Source organism: Staurois parvus, unplaced genomic scaffold (assembly GCF_062004578.1).
Source record: "Staurois parvus isolate SC_StPar_1 unplaced genomic scaffold, SC_StPar_1.0 ptg000813l, whole genome shotgun sequence".
NCBI classification, from domain to species: domain Eukaryota; kingdom Metazoa; phylum Chordata; class Amphibia; order Anura; family Ranidae; genus Staurois; species Staurois parvus.
Genome location: NW_028318609.1, coordinates 3,072,153 through 3,093,663, shown reverse-complemented (window position 1 = coordinate 3,093,663; position 21,511 = coordinate 3,072,153). Strand labels below are relative to the sequence as shown.

Genomic DNA, 21,511 nt, shown 5'->3' with positions numbered 1-21,511 from the left:
TGTAACCCATTGGTAGTGTGTCATTTCAGTATGTGTGATGTAACCCATTGGTAGTGTGTCATTTCAGTGGGTGTGATGTAACCCATTGGTAGTGTATCATTTCAGTGGTTGTGATATCAGTTCTGGGTGTAGTATCAGTGCGAGGTGTGTTGTCGGTGCTGGGTGTCATATAAGTTTAATGCCAGGATGGTCAGAGAAGAAGGAAAAGTTCTTCTCCTCTTACCTGTTCCCAGTATGTGATTCCCATTATTAAGGTCAGACATGTTATCTGTTTCATCTTCTTAGTTCTTAGATGAGGTGTCTGTGTTAGTTTTCTCTTTATCTTCTAGATCAGTGGTTCTCAACCTTTCTAACGCCGCGACCCCTTAATACAGTTCCTCATGTTGTGGTGACCCCCAACCATAAAATTATTTTTGTTGCTACTTCAGAACTGTAATTTTGCAGTGGGAGGAATAGTGCCCCATCATTGGTATCAGTGGGAGGACTAGCGCCCCATCATTGGTATCAGTGGGAGGAATAGTGCCCCATCACTGATGTCAGTGGGAGGAATAGTGTCCCATCATTGGTATCAGTGGGAGGAATAGTGTCCCGCCATTGGTGTCAGTGGGAGGAATAGTGCCCCATCATTGGTATCAGTGGGAGGAATAGTGCCCCATCATTGGTATCAGTGGGAGGACTAGCGCCCCATCACTGATGTCAGTGGGAGGAATAGTGTCCCATCGTTGGTATCAGTGGGAGGAATAGTGCCCCATCGTTGCTGTCAGTGGGAGGAATAGTGCCCCATCATTGGTATCAGTGGGAGGAATAGTGCCCCATCATTGGTGTCAGTGGGAGGAATAGTGCCCCATCATTGGTGTCAGTGGGGGGAATAGTGCTCCATCATTGGTGTCAGTGGGAGGAATAGTGTCCCATCATTGGTGTCAGTGGGAGGAATAGTGCCCCATCATTGGTATCAGTGGGAGGAATAGTGTCCCATCATTGGTGTCAGTGGGAGGAATAGTGCCCCATCATTGGTGTCAGTGGGAGGAATAGTGCCCCATCATTGGTGTCAGTGGGAGGAATAGTGCCCCATCATTGGTGTCAGTGGGAGGAATAGTGCCCCATCATTGGTATCAGTGGGAGGAATAGTGCCCCATCATTGGTGTCAGTGGGAGGAATAGTGCCCCATCATTGGTATCAGTGGGAGGAATAGTGCCCCATCATTGGTATCAGTGGGAGGAATAGTGCCCCATCATTGGTGTCAGTGGGAGGAATAGTGCCTATCATTGGTGTCAGTGGGGGGAGGAATAGTGCCCTATCGTTGGTGTCAGTGGGGGGAGGAATAGTGCCCCATCGTTGGTGTCAGTGGGGGGAGGAATAGTGCCCCATCGTTGGTGTCAGTGGGGGGAGGAATAGTGCCCCATCGTTGGTGTCAGTGGGGGGAGGAATAGTGCCCCATCGTTGGTGTCAGTGGGGGGAGGAATAGTGCCCCATCGTTGGTGTCAGTGGGGGGAGGAATAGTGCCCCATCGTTGGTGTCAGTGGGGGGAGGAATAGTGCCTATCATTGGTGTCAGTAGGGGGAGGAATAGTGCCTATCATTGGTGCCAGTGGGAGGAATAGTGCCCCATCGTTGGTGTCAGTGGGAGGAATAGTGCCGCATCGTTGGTGTCAGTGGGGGGAGGAATAGTGCCCATCGTTGGTGTCAGTGGGGGGAGGAATAGTGCCCCATCGTTGGTGTCAGTGGGGGGAGGAATAGTGCCCCATCGTTGGTGTCAGTGGGGGGAGGAATAGTGCCCCATCGTTGGTGTCAGTGGGGGGAGGAATAGTGCCCCATCGTTGGTGTCAGTGGGGGGAGGAATAGTGCCCCATCGTTGGTGTCAGTGGGGGGAGGAATAGTGCCCCATCGTTGGTGTCAGTGGGAGGAATAGTGCCCCATCGTTGGTGTCAGTGGGAGGAATAGTGCCCCATCATTGGTATCAGTGGGAGGAATAGTGCCCCATCGTTGCTGTCAGTGGGAGGAATAGTGCCCCATCATTGGTATCAGTGGGAGGAATAGTGCCCCATCATTGGTGTCAGTGGGAGGAATAGTGCCCCATCATTGGTGTCAGTGGGGGGAATAGTGCTCCATCATTGGTGTCAGTGGGAGGAATAGTGTCCCATCATTGGTGTCAGTGGGAGGAATAGTGCCCCATCATTGGTATCAGTGGGAGGAATAGTGTCCCATCATTGGTGTCAGTGGGAGGAATAGTGCCCCATCATTGGTGTCAGTGGGAGGAATAGTGCCCCATCATTGGTGTCAGTGGGAGGAATAGTGCCCCATCATTGGTGTCAGTGGGAGGAATAGTGCCCCATCATTGGTATCAGTGGGAGGAATAGTGCCCCATCATTGGTGTCAGTGGGAGGAATAGTGCCCCATCATTGGTATCAGTGGGAGGAATAGTGCCCCATCATTGGTATCAGTGGGAGGAATAGTGCCCCATCATTGGTGTCAGTGGGAGGAATAGTGCCTATCATTGGTGTCAGTGGGGGGAGGAATAGTGCCCTATCGTTGGTGTCAGTGGGGGGAGGAATAGTGCCTATCATTGGTGTCAGTGGGGGGAGGAATAGTGCCCCATCGTTGGTGTCAGTGGGGGGAGGAATAGTGCCCCATCGTTGGTGTCAGTGGGGGGAGGAATAGTGCCCCATCGTTGGTGTCAGTGGGGGGAGGAATAGTGCCCCATCGTTGGTGTCAGTGGGGGGAGGAATAGTGCCCCATCGTTGGTGTCAGTGGGGGGAGGAATAGTGCCCCATCGTTGGTGTCAGTGGGGGGAGGAATAGTGCCCCATCGTTGGTGTCAGTGGGGGGAGGAATAGTGCCTATCATTGGTGTCAGTAGGGGGAGGAATAGTGCCTATCATTGGTGCCAGTGGGAGGAATAGTGCCCCATCGTTGGTGTCAGTGGGAGGAATAGTGCCGCATCGTTGGTGTCAGTGGGGGGAGGAATAGTGCCCATCGTTGGTGTCAGTGGGGGGAGGAATAGTGCCCCATCGTTGGTGTCAGTGGGGGGAGGAATAGTGCCCCATCGTTGGTGTCAGTGGGGGGAGGAATAGTGCCCCATCGTTGGTGTCAGTGGGGGGAGGAATAGTGCCCCATCGTTGGTGTCAGTGGGGGGAGGAATAGTGCCCCATCGTTGGTGTCAGTGGGGGGAGGAATAGTGCCCCATCGTTGGTGTCAGTGGGGGGAGGAATAGTGCCCCATCGTTGGTGTCAGTGGGAGGAATAGTGCCCCATCGTTGGTGTCAGTGGGAGGAATAGTGCCCCATCGTTGGTGTCAGTGGGAGGAATAGTGCCCCATCGTTGGTGTCAGTGGGGGGAGGAATAGTGCCCCATCGTTGGTGTCAGTGGGAGGAATAGTGCCCCATCGTTGGTGTCAGTGGGAGGAATAGTGCCCCATCGTTGGTGTCAGTGGGGGGAGGAATAGTGCCCCATCGTTGGTGTCAGTGGGGGGAGGAGGAATAGTGCCCCATCGTTGGTGTCCGTGGGGGGGGGGAATAGTGCCCCATCGTTGGTATTAGTGACACAAATGATGGGGCACTATTCCTCCCACTGACACCAATGATACTTACCTTGCTGACCCCTGCTCCAGCCTGGGCTCGCTCTCTCCCTCTCCCATCTACAGCCTGCAGAAGCAAAATTTGCACTTACCTGTCAGCTGTCTTCCTTCTCTGGCCTCTCTCTTCACTCGGTCCTGCAGCTCCCTCGATCTTCTTCGATCTGCGCGCTCTGCCGCTCGGCTCCTCCTCTCCAAGCTCCACCTCCTCGCCAGTGATTGGCCGCCTGTGTGCCTCTCCTGAGCTACAGTTCCGGTGGCCAATCAGCGGCGAGGAGGCGGAGCTGTTGAGTGATCCCGGAGGTGTGGCCAGGTTACAGGGGCAGCATATCATCCCGCCCACAGATCGCGAGACAGAGCAGCGGTGTCTCGGTTCCTAAGACCATCGGAAATATGTGTTTTCCGATGGTCTTAGGCGACCCCTGGGAAATGGTCGTTTGACCCCCAAAGGGGTCGCGACCCCCAGGTTGAGAACCGCTGTTCTAGATTGTAAGCTCCAAGGATCAGGGCCCTCCTTTCCCTCTTGTATTGAACTGTATTGTTGCTGTATTGTCTCCTGTTATATTGTAAAGCGCTGAGCAAACTGTTGGCGCTATATAAATCCTGTATAATAATAATATCACCTGGTGATCCTGCCAGTAACACACTTCCTGTCTTGGGCTGACAACAGGAAGAAGATAGAACTACAGGACTAGGCACCTATTGTCATTGTCCATCATAATAGGGAGGGGCTCTGTAGCTCTCAGGGAACTATGTAAGTGATAAGAGTGAGCAGAGGCAGAGAGCACAGGAAGTTATCAGCGCACAAGATTTCTGGCAGGATCTTCAGGTATTTTTGGATCTTATCATATAAATATAGGAAAACACTTTAAATGGAATAATTAAAGTGGTTCTAAAGCCTAAACATTTTTTTACCTTAATGCATTCCTTGCATTAAGGTAAAAAAGGTATAGGTCTCCGTATCAACCCTGACACCCCCCGCCCCCTTTGACTTACCTTAGTCCTTATTTGATCTAGCACAGTGCAGCTCTTCTCTCCCCTCACTTCCTGGTTTCACTGGCTTTGCTGACTGCCAGTGATGAGGGAGCGGGGCTGACTCTCACTGTCTGTGTGAATAGACATAGACAGTGAGGCTCAGGAGTGAACCTGCATAAGTGCCCCCATAGAAAGCAGCTTTATATGGGGGCACTTGCCATAGGGAAGCAGCCAGAAGTGCTGGTGGGGGACCCAAGAAGAGATTAATTGTGGCTGCTCTGTACAATTCCATTGCATAGAGCAGGTAGGTATAAACCTGTTTGTTGTTGAAAAATATCAAACAAGCATTTACCGTACATTCACTTTAAGAAAAAAGGAGCAAATAACAGAAGTTAATTATTAAGGTATACATACACTTTAACTCCCAAGGATCCACATGGTAGCCAGACAGCTAGCATTTTCAGAATGGGTTTCTGTGTAAATCAGTATGACACCATGGTGTGCTGTGTGTAAGAAAGGGGGGTAGGGAAGGGGGTTGTAGTACGTTGGTAACACGTATATTGTATTGTCTCTCAGTCCTTACCTCTTATCGCTGTGATCATGTGCTGTATGTATGGGGAAGGAGGGGCTTGTAGTACGTTGGTAACACGTATATTGTATTGTCTCCCAGTCCTTACCTCTTATCGCTGTGATCATGTGCTGTATGTATGGGGAAGGAGGGGGTTGTAGTACATTGGTAACACGTATGTTGTATTGTCTCCCAGGCCTTACCTCTCATCACTGTCATCATGGGATCTCGGCGTGATGACGGGAAGATTTGTCTTGTGACCACTGCTGAGGGGGCAGATGAGCCCCATAAAGTGGAGTTTGTGGCCCCGGGTAAAGACAGTTCGCTTGCCCCTGGGACACCCAAGTGGGCCAACTATCCTAAGGGGGTAATCCAGCACTACAGAGGTGAGAGAATGGCACCACATGCTCCAATAATCGTTCACTATCTAATCTTTTCTCTTTCAGCCTTGAGTCAATACCTACTGGATCCCCATACACATGGACAGGCACACTTAGAGATCCTCTGCCAGTACTCTGCACGTACGAGAAATCCCACAGACGGCTTCTGGAATGTTACATCAGATATTCCATGAGCCAGTTTACGAGATGTCACATGTGCACAGACACACTGCGGAAGTCACATGTAGGCGAGCCATGACATCATACTGGCCTAGAATAGGATGTAGGAAGTAAAAACAAAAAATAAAGAAACATTTTTAAATGACTGACGCCTGTGTAAATGTGTGGGATGACATAGCCTTCACACCCTTACCAGCTAATCAAGAGGCAGAAAACCCAACACCCAGAAGTGATAATTGACACAGCGCTGCACATGTGATCAGTTATGACCCCAGTCAATTGATGACTTGACAGTTTGGTTGAGAGCACAAGCAACTGTTCTCATTTTATGGCATGCCTTGAATGTAACTGCTTTGGGAAACAGTTAAATTGATGGGTTTAGTTCCACTTTACCAGACCAGCAGGATGTAAATAAGAGAAGTTAGTTTTTAGTGGGACAGAATGGTTTGCTGTATTGTATGTGGAGTGCAGTTATCCATATCATCCTTATCATATTTAGGATACAATGTTATGTGGTGCAAATTGGAGCCACCCAAATCTCCTCCTCCCCGTGACATTGTGGGACTCTTTCCTTCACAGCGGCTGTCACTTTTGAAATTTGCAGACAGATTCCTGCACATCTGTGTCATTCAGAGAGCGCAGAGATCTGTGAATGAATTAACTACAAGTCACTTCTTCCGCTGCAAGAGACGGATTTGTAGTTCTCAATGGAACATGATTAAGGTGACCACAGAACTTGTAATACATTGACACTTCCTCCAGCTCTGTAACTGAAAGCCTGTACCTCGGTATAGACAGGGGGCTGGGGAACCTGGAATTGCACCTGTGATCCACCAATCAAGGTTGCATGTTCATTTGCAAAAAAATAATACATGCACATTTTTTTTCCAGCAAATACGTATATGTGCATTTAATATTCTTTGTAAAAGGTGGAGTTAGCCTTTAAGGGGTTGGAATAGTTGTATATTGGATTCATTGTCTTTTTCATTTTGGTGTCTCTGTACTTTAAAAGGGTACTAATTAAAATGATCTTAACTCTGTTAGATGCGTCATTGGAGTACCTTATAATTCTGTTATACTCTTTCTGTTATTTTTATAATCATTTTGGATGTGTTACCCTTCCATATTAGCCCACAACCTTGTATTTGTAGACTGTAAATCTGTAGCTTGTAATAAAATAATACCTGTTGATCCATGAAGGCTATTGTTTAGGTACTTTCTGACAACAGTGACAGTGTTGTGTTCTGTTAGCGGGGTGTGTTGTCACCTTGTCACACAGACTTGCAAAGGATACATAAAGCTGCATCTTCTTTTCCTTTTCTGTGACAGAGAAACCGAAAAAGACCTCAGTATATACTCATTACATTGTCCTCTTCTATTGTCTTCTGGCAGCTGGGCCTGTCCCTGGGTTTAATGCAGTGATTGCCACCAGTGTTCCACTAGGAGGAGGCCTGTCCAGCTCTGCGTCTTTGGAAGTGGCTACTTACACCTTTTTGCAGCAGTTGTGCCCAGGTAAGAAAACAATCTCTTCCATGATAAGATCTCTGGGGCATGTTCACTAAATAAGGAAAAAGGTTGTGGTCTTCTGCTAAAATTTAAACTCAAAGTTCTTTTTGACCTTTTTCCAAATCCTTTTTTTTTTTAATTTGCTTCTGTGATCTGACTTCTATCAATGTCCAGCAGAGTACTGGTTAAAGCTTGTAGGAGGCGTTTTCATTCTCCTCTGTTCTATGAGGCTGCATAACCCATGACCCTCTGTCTGGACAGCTTTGATTGACCCTGTGCTGATCACGTGCACTTTCCCAAGAAAAAAACAAACACTCTAGCAGTACGCACCAAACTGAGCATGTGCAAGGTTCTATTCTATCAGCAGATGGATTGGGGACAGTAGAAGAAGGGGAGGATTAGAGAAGACAGGATCAAACATCTTTTTTACACAATGCGGAGAATTAACTCTAACTTCCACACTGAGCATAACAAGCATGCTTTACTGCATATACAGACTGACTTTACTATTGTGGGTTTACTAACGCTTTAAGTAAACCGAACAACATGTAGGTGAACCAGTCTCAACATAGGAAATCAGCCTTCAAAGGGAAATCTAGGTATCAGTCAATGTCTTACAGTTTTTGCAGGAAAACCCCTAAAACCTGGAGCCCACAGAATGCAAATTCTGACCTTTATAAAAAGTCGCTGCTAAGGAGCACCCTTACCTCATCCCAAAATGCAACACATTAAAAACGGAATCACCCCTCAGTGTTGCAGGTACAACTCCAAATACACCAGCAACAAAAAGCTCCAAACAATGGTGAACCGTCCCTTTTAAATCCAAGGTACTCCAAGTGGATCAGTGTAATCACGCTACTGCATACACGTGTACGGTGCTTGTACGGTGCTCCTGTGTCTCCCTTTAGTGTACATCCACCTCCAACACACAATTGCGCTCACCTCCAGGTTTGACCCGTAATGCCAGGTCAAGCTACGCTTGGGTATACTTGCACATAGATCCTCACCACCGTCAGCACTTTAAAATCTCCAGAACGCTCCACAAACATAGGAAAAAATACTCCATATAGTGTAATATTGCCAGGACAAAACAAGCTTTATTAAAATACTCAAAATGAACTCACATTTAAAAGTCTCCACCTGGGACACTACAGGGTAAAACTCACTATACCGTATGTACAGGAATCCCTTTTTCCAAATGGCGGCACGTGCACTTCCGGTTTGACATCAACGGCGTACCCTACGCGTTACGTCACGTGACTTCATCAGTGAGCATTGTTGTTGGTAAAGTCCGATCCTTGGACCAGAATATTATCATTTTGTTTTAGGATACAGTGATGCCTTTTTACAAAATTTTCATGTTGCTGCCTATATAGTTACATAGTCTGGCTGAAAAAAATACAAAAGTCCATCCAGTTCCACAATAAAAAAAATGTTATCCTATACCCACAATTGATCCAGTGGAAGGCAAAAAACCTAGCAAAGCACGATCCAATTTGCACCTGCTGGGAAAAAAATTCCTTCCTGATCCCCTGAGAGGCAATTGGATATTCCCTGGATCAACTTTACCTATAAATGTTAGTATCCAGTTATATTCTGTGTATCCAAGAAAGAATCCAGGAATTTTTTGAAGCAATCTACTGAACTGGCCAGAACCAACTCTTGAGGGAGTCTATTCCACATTTTCACAGCTCTCACTGTGAAGAAACCTTTCTGTGTTTGGAGATTAAATTTCTTTTCCTCCAGATGTAAAGAGAGCCCCCTTGTCCTCTGTGATGACCTCAGGGTGAATAGCTCTACACCGAGTTCACTATATGAACCACTGATGTATTTATACATGTTGCTCATATCCCCCCTTAATCTCCTCTTCTCAAGAGAGAATAAATTTAGTTCCTCTAATCTTTCCTCATAGCTGGTCTCCTCCATGCCTCCACCATTGATTCCCCCAGTTGTACTCCCCCTAGTATGTATGATGCATGCATATTCTTAACCCCCAAGTGCAGAACCTTACATTTATCAACATTAAACCTCATTTGCCACATAGTTGCCCAATTAAACAGTGCATTGAGGTCGGCTTGTAAATTGAAGACATCCTGTAAGGACGTTATTCCACTGCACAGCTTGGTGTCATCTGCAAAGACTGAAATGGTATATTTTTTCTCAGACCCTATATCGTTTATAAATATATTAAAAAGTAAGGGTTCCAACACTGAAACTTGGGGTACACCACTGACAACCCCAGACCATTCAGAGTATGAATCATTAACCACTATCTGAATACGATCTTTTAGCCAGTTTTCTATCCATTTACATATAGATTTTTCCAAGCCTTTAGATTTGTGCAAGGAGCTGAGTCTCCACCTCCTCATTAACACTTGGAGGCCTATAACAAATCCAATAATTACCTTTGTAGTACGCACCCCCATGTGCAGGTCCACCCATTATGCTTCAGCCTCATCACACTCTCCATCAACTATGTCCTCTTTCACACTCGATCACTTCTCACATAGAGACAGACACCACCACCTTTCTTATTTACCCTGTCTCTCCGAAAGAGAACATAGCCAGGAATAATAATGGCCCAGTCATGTAACAAAGCATTGCAGAAAATATACACTATATTGCCAAAGATATTGGGCCGCCTGCCTTTACACGCTCATGAACTTTAATGGCATCCCAGTCTTAGTCCGTAGGGTTCAAGATTGAGTTGGCCCACCCTTTGCAGCTATAACAGCTTCAACTCTTCTGGGAAGGCTGTCCACAAGGTTTAGGAGGGTGTCTATGGGAATGGTTGACCATTCTTCCAGAAGTGCATTTGTGAGGTCAGGCACTGATGTCAGATGACAAGGCCTGGCTCACAGTCTCCGCTCTAATTCATCCCAAAGGTATTCTATCAGGTTGAGGTCAGGACTCTGTGCAGGCCAGTCAAGTTCCTCCACCCCAAACTCGATGATCCATTTTATGGACCTTGCTTTGTGGACTGGGGTGCAGTCATGTTGGGGGGGCAGGGGCCAGATCAGCACTGCCAGGCCATGTATTTCACTGATGCAGTCTGCCTGGCCTCGAGTAATGTGATTATTAGAAGAAATGACCATCCATTTATTGTGTACACAGCATCCAGATCTGATGTTCTGCAGGTTCCGTGCCAAGTGTGAATTGTGTCTTTATGTCCTCAGATGATGGTGATGTTGTCCAAAAAGCCCTTACATGTCAAAAAGCTGAACACACATTCCCTGGAGTACCCTGCGGGATCATGGACCAGTTTATTTCAGTGATGGGGAGAGAGGGACATGCTCTACTCATCGACTGCAGGTCAGTAGGGACAAATCGGAAACTGCAGGGACCTTGTAATATGAAACATTTTCTTCAGATACCTTCATACCTGTCATTATGAGGAATGCTGCCCGGTTTATAATTTATTTGTCTCTGTGGGCTCAATTCACACAGAGTTCTTTTCCTCTTAAAATCTGAGATAAAATAACTCGTAGCTTTTTTCAAACGTTTTTTTGCACTTCACAAAAAAAGCTAAAATAAAGCATGAGTTGTTTCATCAAAATGTGAGGTATTTTACTCATGAAACCATTGGGTATTTTATCTCATTACGTGATATCCAGTGGAAAGGACACAGTGGAGAAGGATTAGAACCCCTGTCCATTTTTAGTGCTAATAAAGAGGTAAAATGGATTAAATTGTGCAGTCCCTGCAGCAGGTGTATTAATACAAAAGAAAAATGTGACTGGAATACCAGTCGAAGGGAAGCTGCTTTCATAGGACACATAGCGTATGAAAAACAGCAAAGTTAAATTCAGTGAATCTAAAATATCTTTATAAATGGCAAGTATTGAATGAAAATAGTATCAGAAATCACACATATACTGTATATAAATACTCTTCTTTCAGCAATACAAAATACAGCTTTTGTCATTGGGAAGATTTCCCTTCACTTCTGCCCATAGCCAAAACACGAAGTGAGAGGAAATCCCTGCAAATTAAATGAATCCCCTGGGCACCCCCAGGTCACCAAAACCAGTGTCCCCATTGGAAGATATCCCCTCTATTACTTTTCTGGGGAAACCCAAAATTTGTGATTTTCTTTCACTTTCAATGATAACAGTAAAGAGGACAAATAGAAAGGGTGAATCTGCCTAATGGGAACACAGACAGCAATAACAACCTGATGGGGTCTAATCCATCTCCTCTCTATCCAAAACTAAAATTAAAAAACGTTTTGCCTTAGTTATACTTTTAACACCTTCCCATGCAGCCTATAGCAGATTGACGGCTGGGCGGGACACTTCTCGTTGTAACTGGGCATCATATGACGTCCTGTCAAAACCAGGCGCCTCTGCGGCCGTGGGGCCGCGCAGTGGTGCGTTCTGTAACCGGCTGTGTCCGCAGCACACATTCGATGACATATCTCCTACACTGACTCGTTGCCAGTGTCATGTGACCTCTGTGACCAATCACAGCAGATCACATGTCAATTGTATACAGTGGATAGTTTCCTGTCATGCCATTCATTGTATACAATTATGTTGTTAGCTGTGACTGGTCAAAGCAGTCACATGATACAGACAGGGCCAACCACAGCCCATCTGTATCATGTGATGAGCTTTGCCCAGTCACAGCTAATCACAACAAAAGACTGAATGAATCAGTTTCATTCAGTAACAATGATTGCAAATATGAATGAAATACATTAGTATTAGCAATCATAATGTGTTAAAAAAAAAAAAAAATCCTAATCACTTGCCCAGAGTAGTTCAATGTTACTATGGTAACATTATTGCTTTGGTCACAGTGTGTTGAATAAAAAATAGTGCAAATAAAGACAAAATAATGTAATTAAAAAAAATAATAGAAACATTTGGAAAAAAAAAATATAAATTAAATTATTATTTTTATTTTTTTTACATGCTGTCACCAGTCAGTGTCTCTGATCACTGCCACACCAGTTATACAATTACACTGTACTGGACTGGTGACAATATGTAAAAAAAAATTGTTATTTTCTAACATTTATTTTATTTATTTTCTATTTAAAAAAAACTCACCATGGCTTCCTACTAAATACCTTGAACTGTCTATTTTCCAAACATGGGTAATTTGGGGGGTACTTGTACTATCCTGCACAAGTAATGGATAAGTGAGCGCTAAAAGTTCGCTGAAGCCGCTGATCACCTAAGGTACCAAACAACCTCAAAAAATCAATAAATAAGCAGGGGGTGCAGCGCTATAGAATCATAAATAATACATCAAATAAAATTGAATAAAATGCTAAAAACACTACAAAAAACAAGTGTTCCTGTGTGCATAGATTATTATGAATAACACACTATGGTGCAAAACACATTAAAGTGCAAAGTGTAAAGTCCACACATCCAGTCCAGTATCATGCTATTGGGCCTCCTTTCTTTCTGGGGCTCCCTGTGAGCTTCCTACCACCCACAGAGTCACGTCTAAGGAGGACAGAGCCATGCTTGGTAACTGGGTGAGCAGAGGGTTTCCTGGGTTCAAACCTTAAGAGGGGTTATCTCTTACATGCGCATATTGATTGCGCATCTAGTGAGTGCGCAGTCTTATATCTTTTTGGATATCACCACGTTTATATTCATCATAAGAGATCCTCATGATCCTCTCAACACTGGGATATTGTGGACTGGGCACTCACGAATATTACTGAATAGTCACGACACAGTGACATATATAATTTATGTGTGGACTTTACACTTTGCACTTTAATGTGTTTTACACCATAGTGTTCTATTCATAATAATCTATACACACAGGAACACTTGTTTTTTGTAGTGTTTTTAGCATTTTATTCAATTTTATTTGATGTATTATTTATGATTCTATAGCGCTGCACCCCCTGCTTATTTATTGATTTTTGAGGTTGTTTGGTACCTTTGGTGATCAGCGGCTTCAGCGAACTTTTAGCGCTCACTTATCCATTACTTATGCAGGATAGTACAAGTACCCCCCAAATTACCCATGTTTGGAAAATAGACAGTTCAAGGTATTTAGTAAGAAGCCATGGACGACCAATTAACCCACAAACGGTGCGAAAATCGGCCGATTTCTTTTATCGGCCGGCTTTCGACCCGTCTATGGCTGGCATAAGGCAGACCATAGATTATGCAATTGTTTTTAACTCCACCATGGGTGGATGGAAAGGAAATTGCTCCATTAGTGCTGCCAGTGGGGAGCCTTCACAAGTACCAATGATTAGTGTTGCCGACTATAGCCGGAGGAACTAATCAGTCTGGAAAAACCTAACAGGCTGGATGTACACAAGTCGACTGATAGAGCGACTTGTGTACAAGCAGGATGTCCATAGATGGATTGAAGTTTGGCAGACAAATTTCAATTCAGATATGGCTGGCTAAATAGTCCAGTATGAAAGAAGCCCTGTTTTGGCCTCCTTCACATGGGGTGGACCCACCAGTGGATCTGCTTGCTCAGAGGGGATCTGTCTGCTGATCCCCACTGAGCAAGCAGATGACAGGTCCGTGTTTGCTCCGCTTATGCAGGGCGGACAGGGACACAGCCCGTTATTCTCTACGGGCAGTCCAAGCAGTCCATTTCCATCTGACTGCCATCAAATCTGATCCGACGGACAGAAGGGGAATCCCCATCTGTCTGTCTCTTTTTTTTTTTTTTTTTTTGTTTTGTTAATGGGTCTGATTGGATGTCAGCAGGTGTAAACGGACACATGTCTGGTTACACCCACCGCTCTATACAGGAGAATAGAGGTTCCGATTGGGTAAGCCTGAAGAATGGGCAGGCGGTCCCGAATGGAACATCTGTGTGAAGGGGGCCTTTATGTTTTCCATAGCAATTATTCTTTTTTTCAGGTATTGACAGCTGCAATCTGGTTACTACACCTGGAAACAGACCATTGTCTTTAAAGTGTTACTAAACCCACAACAGTAAAATCAGTCTGTATATGCAGTAATGCATGCTTGTTATACTCACTGTGGAACCTAAGGGGTTAATCCTTTTCACTGTGCAAAAAGGCTGATCTTTTCTTCTTTGCCCCTCCTCTTGTTCAAATGCTCACACCAATGAACCTGTACCCTTCTGCGCATGCTCAGTTTGGTGTGTATTGCTAGAGAGGTTTTTTTTTTCTTGGGAGAGTGCATGTGTTCAGCACAGAGTGAATCAGCACTGTCCAGACAGAGGTCAGGGGATTTCCATCCTCCTAGAGAAAACTCCTCCTACAAGCTTTAACCAGTGCTCAGCTGAAGTCACAAGACTGCTTTAACTGCTGATGACAAAAGGTATTTAGCAGTTTATATTAACTAAAATAATTGCACTTCCATGTCCTGTGTACTGTGGGAGACCAGATATTGTGAATGCAGGGTCCTGGGTTTAGTAGCACTTTAAGTAATTTGGTAAAGGTCTGCATTGTGAATATTTGATCCCAGTGCCGTAATCACCTTCTGTTGTATGTTTTTTCAGATCTTTAGAAGCGACACCGTTTCCCCTGACAGACCCCAAACTGTCTGTGCTTATTACTAATTCCAATGTGCGGCATGAACTAACAGGGAGTGAGTACCCAACACGCAGAAAACAGTGTGAAGAGGCTGCCAGGGCCCTCGATAAAGAGTCTTTGAGAGATGCCAGTATGGAAGAGTTGGAGGGTGAGTCTGTTCTAAAGGCTAGCTGAGAACAACTTTTCTCTTCGCAACCGAAACAAGTAAAATGTCTTAACTGGTATGCGTAGGTTAATGCACCCCACACACATGCACACCCCTTCCATGTTTTCCGAGCTCCTTGTGACCCGCATGGCATCCGTTTGCTGATCTCCCCATCTTGGTAATGACTAAGGAGGGATGTGTAAAATGTCACTTCCAGATCCTGGTGTCCCTTTCCCTTGCCAGTATGGCTGGGGAAGATGCTAACGGAGTGTGACCTGTTTTCTATTAGCTTCATGGAAGCACTGGAGGACAGGTGAGAAAACAGGTCTTCCAGACATAGAACCTGTCACCAAAAAATGCATCACTTTTTGCCTCCTATGTGATGCAAAAAAATAAGTAAAAAAAAACTTGTTACACCCAAACACTTAAAATCGCGCCCCCCCCCCCCCCCCCCCATAACATAGACACATGTACAAATGTAAATGCACGTGCCAAAGGCATGATAACTTGGAAGGGCTTTTACAGCATCGCCTATAGAAAATATAAAGTACTGAAATTTGTTGCCGTTTCCTGGGCGCATGCAATTTAAGGCTTGACATGTTAGTTATCTATTTACTCTGGAAACCTCATATTTTACCAAACAAGTGGTTAATATATTGCATTTGTGTGCTCTAAAATTAACTTTAGTGTATGGTTTACTGAAATTTTGGGTTTCATTAACCGTTGTGCTATTGTGTAACATACAAAATTTGGAACTACCACTATTTTATTCTCTAGGGTGTCAACTTTCTGAAAATATACAATGCTGTGAAAAAGTATTTGCCCCTCCATGCTTTTTTAAATGTTTTCATATTTCTCACATGATTCAGATAAAAGAAATGTTATAATAAGGTAACCAGAGTAAATACAAAATGTAGTTTAATTCATTAACGGGAAAAAAAACTGTCCAAACCTGCCTGGCCCTATGTGAAAAAGTAATAAGGCCCCCCTTTGCTAAGTCATGAATGAACTGTGATTAATCACATCTTTTGGAGTTAAATTTCACTTGCCACACCAAGGTCTGATTACTGCCAGACCTATTGAAGCTGTCCGACAAAATTCAGCAGGCAAAAAGCAACACATCATGCTGCAATCTAAAAAAATTCAAGAACAGAGGAGAAACAAAGTATATGATATGTATAATTCCGGAAAGAGTTACTAAGCCATTTCTGAGGCTTTGGGGTTACAGCGAGAGCCATTATCCACAAATGGAGGAAACTTGGAACTGTGGTGAACCTTCCTAGGAGTGGCCGACCTACCAAAATTACTCCAAGAGCACAACAATGATTCATCCAAGAGGTCATAAAAGAACAGAGAACAACCTCTAAAGATTTGCAGGCCTCACTTGTCTCAGTGTTCATAATTCAACAATAAGAAGGAGACTGGACAAAAATGGCATTCATGGGAGAGTTCCAAGGTGAAAGTCACTGCTGACCAAAACGAACATAAAGGCTCGTCTCACATTTGCCAAAAAAACATTTTGATTATTCCCAAGACTTTTGGGCAAATATTCTGTGGACTGATGAGACAAAAGTTGAACTTTTTGGAAGGTGTGCGTCCTGTTACATCTGTCCTAAAATGAACACAGCATTTCTTAAAAAGAACATAATACCAACAATGAAACATGGTGGTGGTAGTGTGATGGGCTGGAGCTGCTTTGCAGCTTCAAGACCTGGACAACTTGCCATAATTGACAGAACCATGAATTCTGCACTCTACCAGAAAATCCTGAAGGAGAATCTCCGGCCATCCGTTCATGCTCAAGCGCACTTGGGTTTAGGGGACAATTACTTTTTCACACAGGGCTAAGCAGGTTTGGACAGCTTTTTCCCTTTATACATGAAAACATCATTTTAAACCAGCATTTTGTATTTACTCTGGTTATCTCTTTGGGAAATATTGAAATTAATTTTGATGATCTGAATCATTTACGTGTAGCAAATATACCAAAAAAGGGGGTTTATGTAATCTCTAGGTCTCAAATGATGTTTTAACCACTTGCTGCCCAGGCCAATTTTGACATTTTTTTCATATGTGTAAAAATCCTTTTTTTTTTTTTTGTTAGAAAATCGCTTAGAGCCCCCAAACATTGTATATTTTTTGAAGCAGAGGCCCTAGAAAATATTGAAGGTGGAAGTTGCAATTTTCATGTCACACAGTATTAGCACAGCAGTTTTTCAAATGCAATTTTTTTGGGAAAAAATAAACTTTTAATGAATTTTAGTGAACACAATATCATACCCAATTTTTTTGTAAAATATAACAGCTAATGTTACACCAAGTAAATAACAAACCTGTCGCATGCTTTAAAATTGCATACAGCTGTGGCATGGCGACAAACTATGGTACATGAAATTATCCATAGGGACTCTTTAAAAGCTGATGCCTCCGGTCACATCCTTACCGGGCTCCCTGATGAGACAGGGAAGCGCAGTAAAGGCAGCAGTGGGAGGGGGGAAATAGTTGCATAGTTAGTCTGGCTGAAAAAATACAAAAGTCCATCTAGTTCAACCATTAAAAAAAAAAAAAAAAAAAAAAAAAGTTATAATCCTACACCCACAGTTGATCCAGAGGAAGGTAAAAACAACCCAGCAAAGCATGATCCAATTGGCTCCTGCAAGGGAAAAAATTCCTTCCTGATCCCCTGAGAGGCAATCGGATATTCCCTGGATCAACTTTACCTATAAATGTTAGTATCCAGTTATATTCTGTGTATCTAGGAAGGAATCCAGGCCTTTTTTAAAGCTATCTACTGAGCTGGCCAGAACCAATTCTTGAGGGAGAATAAATCCCCTCCCATCGCCTGTAAAGGTTATCCAGTGGTTGTATAGCCACTAGGATCACTTTTATCTGATAGGGGACTGCTGGCTGAAAATGTTGATATTGGGATGAGGCCTGTAGCTGCAGGCATCATCCCAGTAGAACCACATTAATCCGAGGACGTCATATCACATCCTATGGGCGGAAAGTGGTTAAACGTATGCAAAAATAGCTCTGTTTCCAAAGGGTTCAAGGCTAACTTCACCTTTTGCAAAAAATAATAAATGCACCTATATTGACTATTTAAAAATTTGCATCTATTTTTTTTTTTTTTATTATTAATTTGATGGTGCAATGCTTTGTCTTCTGCACACTATTCCTCCAGCCCCAGATGCGTAACTTATTCATGGGACTGGAGGAAGTAGCAGTGAAATACAAGTGCGGTAATGTCACTGTTCTTGAGCTTCATTGACAGCTGCAAGTCCCTCTGCCAAAGTGGCAGAGGGAACCTGTAGTTTTTATATTCACAGATTCCTGTGAACAAATTATGCAGCTGTGCAGGCAGATCCACGCTAAAATAAATAGACAGGAGCCAGCGAGGAGAATAAACCCGGATTCTGTAAGGTTGTGGGGGGCTGCAGGCTTCGACCATGTTTCATGTTACACAATAAATATGGGTAAAACATGGTCATAAAAATGAACTTCTCTTTGAACGTGTTTTTTTTTTTTTTTCTTTTCCTTGACAGCCAAAAAAGAGAACCTGAGTGAGGTGTGCTATAAGCGAGCGCGTCATGTCATCACAGAGATTGAGCGCACAGCTAAAGCGGCACAAGCTTTGGAGAAAGGGGATTACAAATTGTTTGGCAAATTAATGGTGGAGAGCCACAACTCTCTGAGGTAGGATGGACCAAGTGCCTTTCTATGACTGTGGTTGGCCAACTGAGTTGCCTGTTAGCGGAGTTTACCAATCACAGAACAACAGAGCAGGGGGTGGTGCTGCCAATCACACCATGGAGTAAGAGAAATTGTTGGCATCTTTTCAAGAGACTGGAGCAGTTGTGTGACCTGGAGGTCCTACCAACAAGCAAGCCTTTGTATACATGCTCCATTCATGGGGAAAGGTTTTGTAACCACCAGGACGTCCTGGTAAAGTGGTGGGCTTAATTTAACAAGAGTGGGGTTGTGCACCACAATAGCATAGATTGTCAGCATGCTGAGGAGAATAATTCCACTATGGTCGCCCCTGGCTGTGCAGTGGAGCAGAGACACTGACAACTATGAACTCTCTGCCACTTCTCCCATAGGACATCAATGTATCATCAGCATGGGGCATTGTACTGGGAAACCTTAATATAAAGATTATAGAGAGTAGCTGGCTAAAGTGGCACTCAAACCAAATGACTAAATTCACTGTTAAATACATGTATATATATTTTGGTTAATTGCCAAAGGATTTTAATCTTGGCTGGCCATTTTTACCTCTAGTCTGTAAGATATCTCTGCTATTATCTTGTGTTGTGTTAGCTTTATTGCTTCCTTTGTCAGCTGCCTACTCATTGGTTGGAGGTTGGTTGCTTTATTGTCCAACGATGAGGCTGGTTGTTGGGTGAAAGGAGGAGGGGGGATTGTTTTGGGCTTTGTAAACTGTGTCCACTCACTCACACTGTAAATATGTGTTCAAGATAATAGCAGTCAGACATCACTAACCTGATCAATCACTGTTTTTGGTAGAAATGATATTTCTACATGGCAAATAATTTACTAGCAGGTGTAATAGAGTAATAGAAATCCAACAGACCCAACAGTCATGACATGCATGCTGCTGATTCTGTGTAATTGAATCACTAATTGAAAGGGGCATGTTCAAAATAATAGCAGTGTGGAGTTCTATTAGTGAGGTCATTCATTCTTTGAAAAACAGGTGGCAATTATTGCCCTTATTTAAGGAAGGAAGGAAGGCAGCAAATGTTGTACATGCTGGTTACAGTGCATTTCTCTCTGAAATTCTGAGGAAAATGAGTCGTTCCAGACATTGTTCAGAAGAACAGCGTACCTTGATTAAAAGGTTGATTGGAGAGGGGAAAACATATAAAGAAGTGCAGAAAATGATAAGCTGCTCAGCTAAAAAGATCACAAATGCTTTAAAATGGCAACCAAAACCTGAAAGACGTGGAAGAAAGCGAAAAACTACCATTCGAATGGATAGAAGAATAGCCAAAATGGCAAGGACTCCGCCAACAATCAGCTCCGGGAAGATCAAAGAAGGTCTAAAGTTACCTGTGAGTACTGTTACAATTAGAAGACACCTATGTGAAGCCAAGCTATCTGCAAGAAGCCCCCGCAAAGTCCCACTGTTGAAAAAAAGACGTGCTGAAGAGGTTACAATTTACCAAAGAGCACATTGACTGGCCTAAAGAGAAATGGTGCAACATTTTGTGGACTGATGAAAGTAAGATTGTTCTTTTTGGGTCTAGTGGCTGGAGACAGTTTGTCAGACGATCTCCAAACACTGAATTCAAGCCACAGTACACTGTGAAGACAGTGAAGCGTGGTTGTGCAAGCATCATGATATGGAGATGTTTCTCATACTACGGTGTTGGGCCTATTTATCGCATACCAGGGATCATGGATCAGTTTGAATACATCAGAATACTTGAAGAGGTTATGCTGCCTTATGCTGAAGAGGAAATGCCCTTGAAATGGGTGTTCCAACAAGACAACGACCCCAAACACACCAGTAAACGTGCAACATCTTGGTTCCAGACCAACAAGATTGACGTTATGGAGAGGCTAGCCCAATCCCCGGATCTTAATCCAATAGAAAACTTGTGGGGTGACATCAAAAATGCAGTTTCTGAGGCAAAACCAAGAAATAGAGAAGAGCTGTGGAATGTAGTCCAATCATCCTGGGCTGGAATACCTGTTCACAGGTGCCAGAAGTTGGTTGACTCCATGCAACACAGATGTACAGCAGTTCTCAGATACAGTGCTTATACAACCAAATATTCATTAAGTGAAACAAACATTTTTCAGTTTATATAGTGAATGTTTGAGTTTGTAAAGAAGAATACAAACACTGCTATTTTTTTGAACAGTCTAATATTCACTTTTCTTCAATTTTTTTTAGAGGAACAACACAAATTTGATCTATTTTTCTTCATGTTTTGATTTGGAATAGAACATGTAGTGTTCCCAATGCATTTGTGTGTATGGAAATATAAGCTATTAGAATCATTTTGAGCTCTATTCACTTTTTTCAACACACTGCTATTATTTTGAACGCAACTGTACCAGCTGCAGCAACAATCCATAGTATTCTTGTGGCTGGATTCACAGGTAGATGCAGATAATTGCAGAAAGTATTAAGCAATGACAGGCTGATAGTGGTTGCAGTTATCCACGGCTGGTTGGACATTGTCACACTGGAGCAGTTACTGGCACTTAGAGGCAGATGATTACCCTTGGATGCCCTAATTGCTGATAATCACTCCGTGTTATTCAATCCAAATACCCGTGGGAAGCTGTGACTGCTCTCTGCAATTACCTGCATCCATATGTGAGTAACCTTCTGCACTAATCACCACTCAATCATGAAAGAATATTTGGATTGCTGCTGCTTGCACAAAATATGTGTTCCCACACACAAGAATATCATCACATCAGTATGTGCTGCGCTGCTTCAATAAAAATAAATGAACACGTAACCACAACTCAAATAATAATATACCAAATTAAGGTGCTGACATATCTTTTACATACATTATCCAAATCACAAGGTAAATATAAAACAGATCTTTATGTCAGAAAATAAATTCAATTTGTGAATAAATAAATGTTCACAAATCTCATCTCTGTATTTGCTTCAGTGAAAAATATAGAGTTCATAAATCATG

At 43.6% G+C, this 21,511-nt stretch overlaps 1 protein-coding gene across 1 annotated transcript in view; it reads left to right on the top strand.

Moving 5' to 3' along the window:
• The window catches only part of GALK1 (galactokinase 1), a 35,800-nt gene that overhangs the window by 9,470 nt on the left and 4,819 nt on the right, over positions 1-21,511 (top strand). Inside the window, exons 2-6 of the mRNA XM_089654896.1 lie at positions 5,307-5,496; positions 7,063-7,182; positions 10,353-10,488; positions 14,641-14,822; positions 18,365-18,515. Coding sequence (XP_089511022.1) covers positions 5,307-5,496; positions 7,063-7,182; positions 10,353-10,488; positions 14,641-14,822; positions 18,365-18,515 — 779 coding nt within the window. The remainder of the gene's footprint in view (positions 1-5,306; positions 5,497-7,062; positions 7,183-10,352; positions 10,489-14,640; positions 14,823-18,364; positions 18,516-21,511) is intronic.